At 49.3% G+C, this 16,039-nt stretch overlaps 1 protein-coding gene across 1 annotated transcript; it reads left to right on the top strand.

The window, feature by feature from the left end:
• Positions 1 to 5,357: 5,357 nt before the first annotated feature.
• On the top strand, positions 5,358 to 7,728 carry FRAT1 (FRAT regulator of Wnt signaling pathway 1). Its single transcript, XM_037050827.1, has one exon. The coding sequence runs from the start codon at positions 5,592 to 5,594 to the stop codon at positions 6,405 to 6,407; it is 816 nt and encodes a 271-aa protein (XP_036906722.1). The 5' UTR covers positions 5,358 to 5,591; the 3' UTR covers positions 6,408 to 7,728.
• Positions 7,729 to 16,039: the final 8,311 nt, after the last annotated feature.

The raw sequence follows: 16,039 nt of genomic DNA, 5'->3' as shown, positions 1-16,039 counted from the left end.
GCATGGATCAATTGCCTCATACACACCCCCAAGCAGGAACCTGGCCCAAACCCAGGCGTGTACCCAGGCCTGGAATGAACCCAGTGACCTTTTGGTTCGCAGGCTGATGATGCTCAAGCCACTGAGCCACAGCCTCCAGGACTAAAAAATGATTTTTAAAAAATGGAGGCAGAATACAAAATAATATGTAAATGCACCAAATATCTTTGAAAAGGATCCACAGGAAACGATAGTATAGTTTGCGTCTAGCAAGGAAAACTGTGTGGCTGGTGACAGAGATGGGGAAGCACTTTGGTGTTACTCATTTTGACCTTTAGAACTCTGAACCGTGTACATGTATATCTACTTAAATAAATAAAGTCAAAATCTTTAAATAGATTTTGTGAATCTTTTCACAAAAGGAAAATGAATTCACAAAATGGAGAGGCATAGTAATTTTGCTGCTTGACCACATGTCTCTTGATTTCCAATTCTGTTGACACCACCCCAGTCCCAGGCATCCAGGCAGACAGATCTGAAACTGCCTTCCACCACGCTCCAATCACTCTGCAGGTTTGTGCATCTACTTTTTCATTCCCACTGCCACTATTTGGCGAAGGCAGTGCAGCCATTTCTGCAGCCCCCGCAGTGGGAACACTAATTACATCAGCCTATATGGGATTATCTAATAGTCCCTGCAAAGATGTTTTACTGACACGGCCACTTTGTACCTGTGATCAACATGCAACAGGCTTTATGGGCCCCTTGTCTTTTCATCTCTTCGTTCGTTCCTCCTGTTCCAGTGGTAGACCGCCCCACTGGGCCTAGCACAGCACTCAGAGAGGCTCCCAACCCTTTGGTTTCTCCAATGATTCTCAGAACTACTGCAGAATACATTCCAAACAATTCCGTGAAACAAGTGCTAGTTTCCTGGGGCTGCTGTAACAATGACCACAGATGTGGTGCCTTGAAACGACAGAAATGTATTCCCTCATAGTTTTGGAGGCCAGGAGTCTGAATCGTTCAGCAAGGCTGGTTCCTTCTTGGGGACCCAACGGGAAAAGCTGCTCCATGCTCTCAGCTCCTGGTGATCGCTGGCCATCTCTGGTGTTTTGTGCTGGTGGTAGCACCACTCCTGTGTTTGCCTCGGACAGACACATGGCAGTGTCCCTCTGTGTCTCTGTGTCTCTGTCCAACTCTCCTTTTCATACCAAGATACCAGTGCCTGCATGGGGGCCCACCCTAACCCAGTTTGAACTCAACTTCATTACAGCTACAGAGACCCTAAAGATCACATTCATGAGTTCCCTGCGGACAGGAATTTAGAGGAAACCCTTTTCAACTCGGTGCCCTACTCAAGTCTCCACCTTTGGGGCTGCATTCCTCTAAACCCCCTCCCAAATCTTCAGTCCTTTCTACTTTCATAAGGAGCAAAATATTCCAGGCTGCTCCATCCCAGTTATCCCAAAGCCAGTTAGTTAACTACCCAGTTACAGACCCACCTGGTCCTACAAACCTGTCCAACCAGAGGCCTGGTTGAACCCTATCAGCAGCCTCAGGACATTTTCCACCCTACCTTCTCCACCCTACCGACAGCCTCAGGACATTTTCAGTTTCTGCCTTCAGGTTTCCAGCCTTTTCCAGCTACTCTACTGAGAGGTGTTTAATACTTCATTAGCACCTCTTTGCCTCTCAGTGTGAATCCCCTAATCTCTTCACTTCTCTCAGTACAAATCCCCCTTCTCCCACCAACCCAGCTCCAAAAGCCTTCCTATCTGGGAGCTGGGAGGCAACGCAGGAATTCGTAAAGGCGCCAGCCTGTGTCTGCCTTGCCGCCCCTATGGCCCATAACCCTAGGGGATGCTGCTAGCCTCTGAGGATGTGGAGCCTCATTCCTGCCATACCATTTGAAATCCTCCACAGTGGGCAAGATCTCAGTCAGCCCTTGGCAGACTGTTTGCGCCCTTTCCACCCCGGAGAATGGATCCCCACAACTCCCCTGCCACCCAGCCAGCAGGGTGTATACTTCCTCCCTTCCTTCCCACTCGTCAGCCCTCAGCGCCCCGTGCCCTGGGCAGTTCTAAAGGAAGTCACAACATGAATCACTTCTTTTCTGTAGCTTGTTTTTTTCTAACATTTTATTCTCAACATTTTCAAACAGTCAACGAAAGCAAGGATTTGGTAACAGACTACTCTATTACCCAACACCTAGATACTACCATTGTATGTGAGCATTTAGAAACTGAGACCTACTTCACATGGCATTAAATTCACTTTAAAGTAAATTTTAGAAACCATAGACACTCCACGTTGCAGATGTCAGTCCACAGAAAGGTCAGCATGGCCTTTCACACTCTCCTGGTAACAGACTCTGAGCTGGAGCAGCCTAGAAGATGAACTGTTCACAGGAAAACCCACATTCTAAAGGAAATAACCCCAGACCCTTTTATTACATGGGTGGCTGGCCTAGCTGCCTTACCCAAGTTTCTGGTACCAGAATTCTGCCTGTGATCCATGCTCTGTCCCTGCGGCAGGACTCAGAAAAAGTAACCCATACTTTGCTATGCGAAGTGGTGCCCAGTGAGCACCTGGGCTTTCTTGTACCCCAGCCCCCTTTGCCCACTACACCTAACCAAAAACCTAACTTCCATGTGTCTTCTAATCTAGCACAGTTCCTGCACTATGGTGGCTCTGAGGGGGCGGGGGGATGAGAACCGAAGGGACTCAGACTAACTTCAGCAGGGAAGTTAGGGAATTCACAGAGCTCTTGGGAAAGTAGGGGTGCTCTCGATAACACTCGTGAGGGTGAAGACCCCTCCCCGGACAAAATGTGCAAAGAAGAAGTGGGAGACTGGGACAGCTTCCCCCAGGGGGCCTGTTCCCTCTGCTGCCTGGTTGGCCCAGTGTAACTTCATCAGGGGAGCCGTCCAGTGTGATGTGAGTGGGTGGCCGGATGCAGGTCCCCTGAGCAAATGCCCTGGTAAAAGAAGAGTTGTCACCAGACTGCACAACAGAGGGATCGAGGGAAAAGTCCAGGAAGAGGAAATTAAACCAGGCCAGAAGCATATTCTCAAATCAACAGACAATGTACTTGAACAAAAATGCTACCTCAAACACTGTGCTTCCCGACCATTCAGATGACTGTGAGTTGAAGACAAAACATGTGAGGTAGAATGGTTCTTTGAAAATCTTAGTAGTCTTGAGTTCTAAAGAAAGGTTTTCATGTGAGGCATACAGGGCAACTGAGTTGTCCGCAAACTCTTTCTCTCCCCAGCTAGTCAGCCCAGCAGCAAGAAGATCAACAACAATAATAAGTGTACTGGATATGAGAACATCCCTCTGGTTAGTGTGTTGATGAGAAAACAGAACTTTGAAATCATTGATAGCAAGTTTCAAACAGAACATGACCACCCGGAGAGACTGCGTCCATGACGTCAAGCTCAGGGGTCATTGGAATGGAATGGAAAGAATTACTGAGTTCTAGCTACGAAGAAGAGCTACACGCTGCCTCATCACGATGGGCTAGAACATGTGATGTCTTCACTGAAATCAGTACAACTGTTTCCCCCCCCCCCAAAAAAAGAAAAACAAAGTGGATTTTGAAGTATACAGTTCAGTGGTGTTTAGTATATTCGCTCTGTTGTATAAACATGACTACTGTCTAACTCCAGAACGTTTTCGTCACCCCAGAAGAAACCCCCCACCCATTAACAGTCCTAGTTTCCCTGTCTTCCCGTCCCCTGGCACCCACTAATTTACCTTCTGTCTATTCAGGCTCATCTGTCCTGGAAATTTCATACAAAAGGAATCATGTAATATGTGGCCTTTTGTGTATGGTTTTAAATTAGGTAATGTCTTCAAGATTCCTCCATGCTACACTAGTACTTCATTCCTTTTTATGGTGACTTATCTTCTGTTGCATGAATAGACATTTTATTCATCCATTTATTAGCGAAGGAACACGGGGGTTGTTCTACTTCTGGGCTATTACAAATAATGTGGCTAAGAATATTTCTGTAAAAATTTCTGTGTGAACATCTGTTTTCAATGATCTCAGGTAGAAACCTACAAGTGGAATTGCTGGGTCATACGATAACATTAACATTTTATATGTCTGCTTTATCATAGATCTACCCACTCTCACCCACTCTTCTACACATCTCATTTTTGTACATTCAAGTATAAATTGAAAACATTAATACACCTCACCCCTAAATTCATCAGCATGTCTTTTAACCAGAATTTAATATTTCTTTACAGCTTTTTCATGTACAATTCACGAGCGATAAATACAATGAATTTTAACATACACACACATCTGTGACACCCACCCAGCACTACCAAGATAGAGAACATTACCACCACTCTAAAGTTTGCTCAGGCCTTTTCTAACTCAGTCCTCGCCCTCACTCTACCCTCTCCAAAGGTGATCAGTCTCCTGATTTTTTTTCCAACCATAAATTAATTTTTCCTGTTCTGGAACTCCATAAAAACAGAATCATGTGGTATGTGCTCTTTTTCCCTCTGGCTTCCTTTTCTTATAGTGCTGTTTTTGAGATTCATCCGTGGATTGCATGTAACAACACTTCCATCCATTTTGTTGCTAAAGAGTATTCTGTTATATCGTGTCTGTGCCATAGTTGATTCATTCACCTGGCGTTAAATACTTGAGCCGTTTCCAGTTCATGGTTTTTATGAATAAAGCTTCTGTGATTATCTGCCTGTCGGCATGGACGCAAATCTATGTTTTTACTTCCATTCCGGGATTGGAATTGAATCATAGGATGGGTGTGTGTTTAAGTTTTCTTTTATTTTGATTTCTTCTTTTATTTATTTTTAAATTTTAATCTTGTTTATTCTATTGCGGCAATCCCAATTTCCCCCCGTTTGCCATCCTCTGTCCCACCCCACCCCACCCCCTCCTCCCGCAGTCCATCCCCACCCCTCCGTGCATGTCAAATGCCAAACAAACGCCTATCCTCAGTCCTCCTCCTCTCCATCCTCGCCTCACGCTCCGGGTTGTGACTGCCCAGCTGCTGGCACCCGGGACCTCAAAAGCGCAAATGCCAGAACCAGACGAGTTGACACGCTTAGAGGAGGGGAGCGTGTGGGCGTGTGAGTGTAAGTTGTAGGTGTTGTGTGTGGAAGAAACCAACACAGTCCGCGCAGGTGTCCATCGGCCAGAAATTCCAATCACTCCCGCCTAAAAGAGCGAGGAGCAGCTCCCCATTGTGTCCTCGCCGACAGTATTTAAGACTGTGGAGCTCAGAGGGAGCGATGCTTCACGCGGGACCCGTGCTCAGGGGTGCCCCGCCCCCCAACGGTACGGGGCACCCCGGCCCCCGCGCAGTGGTTGCGCCCAGCCGCGACGTCACCCATTGTTTACAAATCAACCCGAGCCGGTAGCATTCCGGCTCTCACTGCTGCAGCGCGCGGCACGAGTGCCAGACGCTCTCCGGCTTCCGCGTCTGCCTAGCCCCGGCTCCAGCCCCGGCCCGATCCTGGCTCCTGCCCCGGCTCCAGCTCCGGCTTCGGCTCCGCACCCGGCTCCGCCGCGGCCCACAGAACTGCCAGAGACGCCCGCGAAGCTTCGAGTTCCCAGGCTGGGGGACATGCCGGCACGGAGGGAGGAGGAAGAGGAAGCCGGCGAGGAAGCGGAGGCGGAGGAAGAGGAGGAGGAAGACAGTTTCCTCCCGCTGGAGCAGTCAGTGCCCCCGAGCGGCTCGGGCGATGTGGACCGGCTGGTGGCCCAGATGGGCGAGATGCTGAAGCTGAACGCGGCGCAGGACAGCCCTGCCACCCCGTGCGTGTCCCCCGGGCCACCGTTGCCGCCCCCGGCGGCAGCGGTGTGGGCAGACGGGGCTGGGCCCCCCGTTCTGCCGCTGCATCTGCCACCCGCGCCGGCCGAGGCGATGGGCAGATCGCCCCCGGGGGCCGTTCGCTGCGCCCTCGGGGACCGCGGCCGTGTGAGAGGCCGTGCTGCGCCCTACTTCGTGGCAGAGCTTGCCTCAGGTCCCAGCGCCCTGTCCCCGTTGCCTCCTCAGTCCAGCCTAGACGGGCCTCCAGGAGACGACAAGCGGAGAGCCCCAAAGCAGCTGTCCGGCCCGTGCCGACGAGGATGGCTGCGGGGGGCCGCCGCCGCCCGCCGCCTGCCACACCGACGACGTGGGCCCCGGACGGACGTCCACGGCATCGACGACGACCCGCACCGGATCCTGCAGCAGCTCGTGCTCTCGGGGACCCTCATCAAGGAGGCAGTGCGGAGACTTCAATCAAGAGAGCTGCAGCCACACGAAAATGTTCCCCAAGGCCCGTTCCCGACGCCCCCGACGGCCGCGCCCCAGTCCGCGCCGTCCCCCAGCCCTCAGGCCATCTGCAGCGATCCCGGCGTGAACGGAGAGAGCGCGCCGCTCGGAACTGGCGACTAAATGCCCCAGCAGTGCGGCCTGCGCCGACCTGTGCCCGGAGGGCCAGGGGATTCTCCAGAGGCTGCATCTTTACTCAGACTGATGAACTCACACTTCCGACGCGGGAAAATAAGCTAACGACGAGGACTCGAAACATCGCCAATGTGTTCGCGGGGAACTGAGGCCAAGGGCCCTGGTGTTGAAAAGCAGGACTCGGTTGGCCCTATGTAAGGCATATTACAGAGTGCACCCCCAGCTCACAGTCAGTAGGGCCCCTTATTTGGCGTGACCATTCTCGGAGGCACCCCACAGCCTCCCCGGCCTCCAGCTCAGCAACCTTGTGGCCACAGGTCGTGCTTCTCGGGATCGCCATGCTCCCTAAGGATGAGGATGACCCCAGTTACTTGTTTTACGTTTTCAGGGTTGGTTCCTGACTCACTTTTGGGGAACACGAATAGACGATCGTTTCAGGGAGTACCTCAAACTGCCAGACTTGAAAATTTACAACACTTAAAAAAAACATTCTGTGTCTTTTGGGGTGCTGATTCTTAAAAACACACGGTACCATGAAAGGACCTTTTCTCTGTCCCTGCTTTGTAACTGGCCGCGGTTCCCCCGGTGGAGGGGAAAGCCGCGGTGTGTCCAGGGTGGGGATGGGAGGTGGGCGGTGCAGCGCTGGAGTCTCCTGAGGACAAGCGCGCAGCCACCGCCGCGGTGCAAGCTGGTGGGGACGTATTGGGCGCCCGCCGGCACCTCCCGCGGGCCACCGCACTCAGGGCTTTCATGAAAACAGTCCAAAGACGTGGCCTCGGGTCCCTCCTCTCCCCCTCAGCTCTGCTGTTTTACCCAAGAGGGTGGTGCTGGTGCTCTTGGGGGCCCTGTCTGGGGGCTGGGGAGACGCCACGTGACGGGCGCTCTAGGGACACCCAGCCTCACACAGCAGCTTATAATGGGCTCTCCAGGGCCATTTGCAATAACAGCTGCAATTCCCCGGGTAGACGGAGTTGATTTCCTCCCTCTGCCCCTCCCCCAGCCATGCCAGCTCGCCTTTGTAAGTGAAGGAAACCGAGTAGAAAATGTGACCCTCCAAATGGAGAAGCTGCACGTTTTGCCATTGTAAACCGCGGTGAAGTTCGTAACATACTGTTCACTCACTCTGAGGGACTGAAGACCGGTTAGTTGGTGTTCTAGTTTTATAAGATTCAATGGCCTGTTCATCATCCAGATGTGGCTATTGACATATCTACACTTCGTGCTGGAGTGTCTGGAATTGTGGCCATCCTGATAATAGGATTTTAACTTAACTGAAATATCTGTTTTCAATAAATGAGTTTCATTTCTTGTTTGGTTGTATTTTATACTTGCTGTCTGTGGGAAAGATGCACAGTACACGCTTCTCTGATCTCCATAAACATGAAAACACTTGAAATCTTTGTCAGCCCAGCTTGCAGATGGTAATTAGAGTGTCTTTGTGTCTGAGCAGCTCACTAGTTAGACAGGGTCTGCTCAGGGTGTGTGTTGGTGCTGGCATGAAATTAAATCAAAGTGAGGTCAGGTTTTAGACCAGTCCCTTTCACCAAAACCCAGGTGTCCAATCGTTTGGCATCTTTGGGCCACACTGGAAGAAGAAGAGTTGTCTTGGGCTATGCACTAAATAGCAAAAAAAAGGTTTTAAGCAAATTTTTGTGTTGGGCCACATTCATAGCCACCGTGGGCTACATGTGGCCCGTCGGCCATGGGTTGGACACCCCGCTAGAGCCTGTGGGTTACTCGTCAGTGGTGGAGCTGTTTTATGAAGCTGCTTCTGCCTGTTTGAGCGGAGAACATCAGCTCAGTCACTGCAGACAGGGAGGTTTATCTTTCTTTCTACGGTGGTCACTCACTACGTGGGCCTGTTCTACAAGGGGGCCCGAAGGCCGAGCAGCTCTGCTGTAGGGGCCGCTCAGGGCGCAGGTGCATAGCGGGGAAGCCGTGGGAGTGTATCAAAGGGTTGCCCTCAGCCTTTGGCTTATTTGCTGCCTTCTCTCCCTAAGAAGTGATATAACAGCCCATCTCTGTCCCCCTGGTTCTGAATTACTTCAGTCTGTTTCCTAAAGGAAGGAGCCAGGCTGTGGACAGGGTGTTCGTTTAGATTCAAGTTCACTAATAAATGGGGACCTTGGACAAGTTGCTCAGCTGTGGGCCTCCATTTCCCCCCCATTTCTCATGACAGATGAGAAGTGAGATGAGTAAAGCGTTCATGGAGCCTGGCCCTCACCAGAGGTAAAGGGCCTTTAGTCCCCACCCCTAAGAGGCTAAGTGATCCTCTGTCTCTCATGAAACAAACACATACCGTGCTTCCAAAAGTCCTTTCTGGACCAGTTAGAGTTCTTTCTAACTTCCTTTTCTTCTCAATGCCTGTTGTCTATATCCCCCCATTCTCTCAAACACACAGACCCCGAGGGTCTGGGAGCAGTACCTCCAGAACACACCTCGCCAGCTGTTTCCCACTGCTGGCCCAGAAAAGGTTGTAAGGGGCTCAGTTCAGTGCCGTCCAGTGAGGGGAGGGGGATTTATGGAGGCTCTAACACAGAATGAGGAAGGGGACCTTCAACAGTGCAGTGGCCTGTCACCTGTGGGCACCGCAGCAGGGGAAAGTGGTGCTAACTTACCGTGACTTTGGAGCAGCCCTGAGGTCCTTGGCCTGCTTCTTAGCTAGGGTGGGATTTCCTGGAGGTCAGTGGGTAAGGGGCAATCCAGAACCCAACTGGTCATGATTCGATGTCACTGCGCCAACTGTGCCGACTTCTTGTAATGATTGGTTAAAGCGAGACTAAACCGTAGGACTCATGTAGTATAACCCCTCGTTACAAAAGGAAGACTGGAGAAAACTCATGCCCACTATCAAACACTTTATTTATTTACATTGTTTATTGATCCGAGAGAGAGAGAGAGAAACTTCGGTTTGTTGTTCCACTTATTTATGCATTCATTTGTTGATTCTTGTGCCCAGACCAGGAATCAAACTCATAACCTTGGCATATCAGAACAACGCTCTAACCAACTGAGCTACTTACTGGCCAGGGCACCAGCTACTTTAAATGTACTGTAACCCTATATCTGTCCTTCTTTTTCAAAGTCTTACAAGGTCTTGTTCATCATCACAAAATCCTTTTTTGGAAAACAGGTTTACAGAACTGATTTTTCAAAGTTATTAGACCATTTTATAGGTGGAAAAATAGTCCAGGGAGAGGGCAGGGCAGAGTGACCAACCAAAGTGATTTCTGAAGTCATTTCAGAGCACAGACCCCAGGCCTCTCCCCAACAGCCTGATAACCAACACACAGTTCAGTACTGTTTACTGCACAACTCCACACGCACGTGTGGAGGGCTGCTCCAATGTCGCGGCAAGTTAGCACCACTTTCCCCTGCTGTGGTGCCCACAGGTGACAGGTCACTGCACTGTTGAAGGTCCCCTTCCTCATTCTGTGTTAGAGCCTCCATAAATCCCCCTCCCCTCACTGGACGCCACGTGCAATAGGAACGGTGCCCCTGTGGCTGTCTGGTGTGGCGGCCCTGCCGTCGGAACCCTGGAAAACCATACTCCAGACCCCTAGGCTGAGCTAGGAGAAGCTGTAACCATTCTCTCAGCATCCTATGAAGACAGTTGGCCACAGAAAACGGCCTGAGATAAAAGGCCAGAACTATACACTCAATGAAAAACATGCAGCATAAGCACAGAAATTGGCAAATAACAAATGATTCAAACAAAAGAACACAGCACTTCACAGAGAACTCCAGAGTCAGCCACCCAAGGACTTTATTCTAAATTAGGCGTAAGTGCTACAATATTTGGATTCGATTTTTACCCTCTTTGGCGCTCTCCTTTTCCAGCTCAGAAGCAGATACATGGAGCAAAGATCAGACACCACTTCCCTATCCAGCAAGGTCTGTGTTGAACCCTGTGATCCCTTCCTTCCAATCAGAAAGGAGTTACCCTGGCAACCAAATTACTAACTCACTCAATTAGCTCCCCCTTCTTCCACTGATGCTCGGTAATCACAGAATGCCAGCCCTGGGAGAACTCAGCCTTCGTTGGTCTACTGCTACCACTTCATTTGGAGATGGAGCCCCAGAGATGTTTCCACGTGGAGGTTGAACACCGTGAAGGCTGGTGCAAGCAGAGGGCCAGCACTCCTGCCTGGATTGCCATCCATAACTGAGGGGAAAACAAGTCACCCACCCATAACGGTGTTTCCTGGGAGGCATATAGATGGCAGGGTGGGCTCTGCAGGCAGCCCTCCTTTGCTGGCCGCGTGGTTTGGCACAGGCTCCTTTGCCTCAATAATCTCAATGAACTCATCTGCAAAATAGGAAATAAAAATAGAGCGTACCCTGAAGAACTGGGTGAAGATTAAATTAGATAATATCTGGGAAGCAAATAGCAAACAAACAGTCAAATAGTAAAACAAGTGATATTTTATTATTTGTTCTTCTTTCCAGGAATATCTGGAAGCTATTGAACCAAGGCCAATAATTTAAGCCCTGCCTCATAATGGCGTCTTCAGCCTGCTTCCTCCAAAGGTCAGACCACTTCCTTGAGCACACATGCCTGTTGGAGAGGTAAGCACTCAGGAAAGAGCACAGGAAGGCAATACTCCATCTAGAAGAGGTTTACTCAGAAAAGGGTGGAGGTCCCCCCTACCCCCTAAGCTAAACCCTGAGAGCAACTCAGGACTGGAGCTGGTAGAGGAGAGGCCTCAGGGGATGTTACCAAGTGGAGGGTTTGCGGTGAGGACAGCCTGGGGCCACAGCTCTTAACTACCCTACCTCCTCTCAGAAAACCCACCCCCTTCTGACTCAGAATCAGGGCTCGCCTAAAGTTCTATGAGCCTGCCCTGTCCTCTCCCCTCTATAATTCATACCGGGAAAATTATGCAACTTCTCCACAGGAGGGATCTTCACATTTATTTTGTTCTCACTCTTCATTTGATTTACTTCATCATAGGCTTATCTCAGGAGCTCATATACGAGTGTCTTCGTTTCCCAAAGAGACTGTACATGCTTTCGGCGAGAGTGTTTTAGGCAGATTATGTGGTAACAGAGCGTGGGGGATGGATGGAGGTTATGGGTGAGTAGTTATGGTCAGCGAGACCAGTTAGATGGCTGTTAAAACCTCCAGGCACCTGGTGATAAGGGTCTGGACGGGAAGAAAGAGGAAAAGAAAAGATACACATTCCGAAAACTCTAGGCCTTAGTATAGTGCAAAGTGCCGGCTCCAGAAGCAGCTGTCTGGGCCACAGTCCTGGCTCTCTCCTTTAAAGCTCCTTCCTGTGGCCTTGGGCAGGTCACCTCATCTGTCTAACCTCACCTTCCTCATCCACGAAGTTCCATAATAAAGTCCCTGCCTCATGGGGTTGTGAGGATTCATTGAACCAATACTAGTAAAAATGCTGGGGATACTGCCTGAAACATCGCTGCATTTAGTAACAACGCCTGGGTATTGGCATCCAGTAAATATTTGCAGAGCAAACAAATTGGGCAATTTAAACAGACTTGTGGAAGCTAAAGGTGTGGGGTGCTTGGGGCAGAGGTGATGAGTGGTGGTGCCTAGAAGTTCAAAGAAGATGGAAAAGGAAGGATAACCACTAAAAAGGGAAGACAGGGCCACAAGAAGGATCTGCTCGACCAGGAGAGACATGTGCCTGCCTGACTGAAGGATGAGAAACCGAAGGGAAGATGCTATAAAGGACGATGCTCCTTGAGGTGGGAAGGGATGGGGTTCCCTAGGCTGGCCAGGGTCCAGAGGGATTGTAGGGGTAGGTGTCCACATGACAGCATCTTATGTCACTAACTGTCATACTACAGCAAAGCTTGGTGTTGAAACTACCTTGTATAACGTTCATGTCCAGAATGGCCATGTTTCTCTCATTACTGTATGAAGGAGGCCTTTCTCTTCGTACTTTATCTACAATAGAATGCAAACTAAATCTGATACCTAAGAAATTTTCAAATGCTCCCCCTTATCAATTAACTGACTCATAGGAGGTAAAATTCACAACCCCCAACTGATAAGCTAATTCAGGCAGTTTATTTGACTTATTGATTTGGGTGGGTTAAAAACGTTACAAGCTCATTATCTCATCTTGTTACCTTTGCCCTGCCTTTTGCCCATTTCTTTTTTACTGTCTAAATCAGATGCTGTAGCCTAAAGGGTGAAAGCTGGTTTCCTTAGGTGTTCCTGAAAATCTCCCCAGACACAGGAGTGAGTCATAATCACCTTTCCCCAGATGCACCAGAAATTGTACTTTTCTTCAGGTGGGTTAAGGCGGGGAAGAACTCAAGGTGCAGATGTTCAAAACACCACTTAATAGTGGTGGTAAAGGGAATCTGAATAACTTCAGTATTCAAAAAGACAATGAAAGTCATCGAGGTAGGGAGTGAGGTATAAGGATGTTGGGAACTGCCCTGCCTGGTTTCAGAAGTTGTAACCCTCCCATGGCTAAGGCTGAGTAAAGAGACCTTGGGATCATAAGGCACTAAGGAGACAGAGCTTATCTTCCCATCAGGGGTGCCACCTCTGCCCCCTTTACTTCGCCCTGCTTTGCCCTGGGCAGATGATTGGTTAGCCAAAGATGGGTAAGAATCCTCAAAGGAGGAACGACCTAAGACAGGCATGGTCATGATGAGGCCATCAGGGAAGGACTTGGGGGGCCACAGAAAAAGGGGGTGATGGACCCTCACCCCTCAGCTTTGACATAGCCTGAGTCCTCATTCTGTCTGTAACATGTCTCCTAATCTCTTGGCTGCCTTACTTCCCCCATCTGACTTAAGCCTGAAACAATGCAGTGCAGCCCTGGGCAGGAGCAGGAGGTTCCCCAGGGCAATCAGGACTAGGAAAAAATGCACAACATCCTGTGCAACTGCTTTGCTAAGAATGTCCTCAATTTTCTGATAAGGGTCCAAGCCTGAAATGAGTTTCCATATTTTCATGGCCCTTCAGCTTACTGACCCTAACTCAGAATAAGCCCTAATAGCTCTTTGAATATTACCTATTGTTTGATCATTACTGCCTGACAATTGATGAGCTTTACCTGTATTGCTGTGCAAATTGAACCCAGTAAAAGCTCACTGAGGAACAGGCTCAAGGCCCTTCTCCTTTGAGAGATCAGCTACCTTTCCTCCCCAAGCAGATCATGTCTTGGTAGACTTATTTTTATCCGTGGCGGACAGGGGTGCTCTGTAAGTGGAGCCCCCCAACATAGGGGGACTAAACGGTAATGGCAAAAATATAATAAACATTAAATTAAAAAAAAAGAAAGTCGCTGAGCAAGATCTGATTTAAATAACCCGGACTTGACCACAGAGGACATAGAAAGAGGTAATACAGATAGATACAGCTCTGTGTCTGTACATACATTCACATACCCACAATTCCTCAATTTACCTTCTAGTCTCCCTTGGTTTTTCTTGATTCTCCTCTCAGTCTGTCTGGTCTTTTGTTTCTTCCTCCTCCCACATAGATCTAATAAGCTAGTCTTTGTAAAGTACTTAGACCAGGGCCTGGCACAAGGTATGCACTCTGTACACTAGCTAGTGTTATGAACTACTTCCCAACTGACAGCATCTCCCAGGCTCAATCCACCCCTCTTAGCTCTTTAGCTCTAAATGCCAAATCTTTCATCTTCAACCCTGATCTCTCTCCACCTTCTAGTCATTTATGAGGCAGGAGGCTGCTGTCTATGTAACTTCCCAATGAAACTTCCAATCAGCTCCCAGCACACCTCTGCCACATTCATATATACACAAGACAATCGGCCTCTTCTTACCACTTCCCTATTGCTTTGGTCCTTCTGGGCTCAAGGCTTGCAGATGTTACCAGGAAAACCCAGGCCTCAGCCCCTGCAGAAGATGGAGTTGTCTCAACTCTGCCCACACCCATGCCCCTAGATTTGTGACCATCTGCTCCTAAGGGTTAGACATATCCCAGCCACAATCACTCCTGGGCCATGTACTGGGAATATGCTATCCCAAGCTGCAACACCTTGGAAAGGACCATTGCCTCCTTGACACAGAGATCCTGCCCCAAGCCCAGGCTCAGAACTAAGCTCTCTACAGCCTTCACAAATGGCTGATCAGTACCAGTGGCTAGGGTAGAGGAATAAAGGTGTATGTAGACACAGCCAGGCAACAAAAGAATCACCTTAAGAGCCATGAGTTCGGATCCTGCTTTACCACCAGTATTTCCTACCTCTCCCCTTTGAAAAGGAACATCTTGTGAAAGGCGCCTGCAGAGCACCTGCCTGCAACAGGGCTCTGTTCCCTCTCCCTCCTTGTCCACAATCACCATTCTAACTTCACTCCTGAGTGCTGTTTCAGCCATCCTGAAGACCCACAGGACATCTGCACTTGGTAACACACTACCAACTTGGTCCTGTGCTCTCATCTTATAGGACTTGAGGGTCTACAAGCAGCAGCCATGCACCACTTGTTATCTGTGCTTCTCTTATAAAGTTCCTAGTACCTTATGTGAAGATTTTGGCCCCAAACCTGCTTGTGGGTTCTTCCAGGATGTGTGAAATCCTGCCTCATCCTGGATTCCCAGCACCTTCCACATATGTGCCTGGTATTCAAGACAAGTTTGAGAATGGTGATACTGTTGTGTTGAGGTATTTAGTGGGTCAAGGTTTGTGGGATGCTCTTAATAACTTTAATAAATCCAATGTGGGAGAAAATGGTGCTAAGAAAGTCTCATGTAGGTGGTACAGTATGACTGGAATACCTGGTTGAAGGAAGGAGATCCTAGAGCTGGACTGCCTGGGTTCAAATCCCAGCTTCACCACTTAAAAGGTGGTAACTTCAGGCAAATTAATTTCCTGGGCCTCAGTGTCCTCATCTATTAAATGGACAAAATACACACGCGCTCCCTCCCAGGAGCATGCCCACGCTCTTCTTCCCCCACAGGAGTGGATCTCCTGAACTCCAGGGGTCCCCACAAGACCTGCAACCAGAGGAGCGATGGGCAGCAGCAGCTGAGCCTGGGCTAACCCCCTGAACCTGTCTCCAAGGTCCCCTTTTCTCTCCCTTTCCAGAGAGCCAGAGGAGCCCCACCAAGGGTCTCTCCTGTTGCTTCTTCTGTCCCAAGCCCTTCCTTGTTTCACTGTCCCCAGCTTTCATAACATACTAATACCCTGGCTGGGCAGCTCAGTGAGTTAGAGGTTAGAGGGGTATCAAGCTCATTTTCACAGGGGGCCACATCAGCCTCGAGGTTGCCTTCAAAGGGCTGAATGTAATTTTAGGACTGTATAAAAGTGACTATTCCTTAACTAGGGGCAAGGAGCTTGGCGCTGCCTCTGGGAAGAAACAAGGTGCCAGGGTGGATAAAACCAGATGGAAGGCCTTGTGTTTGCCACCTGTGGGTTAGAGCATCATCCCAATACACCAAACTGCCAACTGGATCCCAGGCCGGGGCACAAACAAGAATCAACCAATGAACACGTACGTGGACCAACAGATTGATGTCTCTATCTAAAATCAATTTAAATAACTAAATAAATAAATAACGCTAAAAAGTAAAAGAAGAAATAAAACTGCCCACTTCATGGCAGTCATGACAGGATGAGATGCTCTAATCATTTAAAGCACCCAGAATGGTGGCTGGTACCTGTGAACTC

This window comes from Sturnira hondurensis, unplaced genomic scaffold, assembly GCF_014824575.4.
Source record: "Sturnira hondurensis isolate 20B ecotype Veracruz unplaced genomic scaffold, ASM1482457v3 Scaffold0006849, whole genome shotgun sequence".
NCBI classification, from domain to species: Eukaryota; Metazoa; Chordata; class Mammalia; order Chiroptera; family Phyllostomidae; genus Sturnira; species Sturnira hondurensis.
The sequence above is the reverse complement of the archived record's forward strand: the minus strand, read 5'-3'. Positions and strand labels throughout refer to the sequence as shown.

Coding starts and splice junctions, on each gene's coding strand:
- FRAT1 (XM_037050827.1), top strand. CDS start 5,592: ATGCCGGCACGGAGGGAGGAGGAAGAGGAAGCCGGCGAGGAAGCGGAG.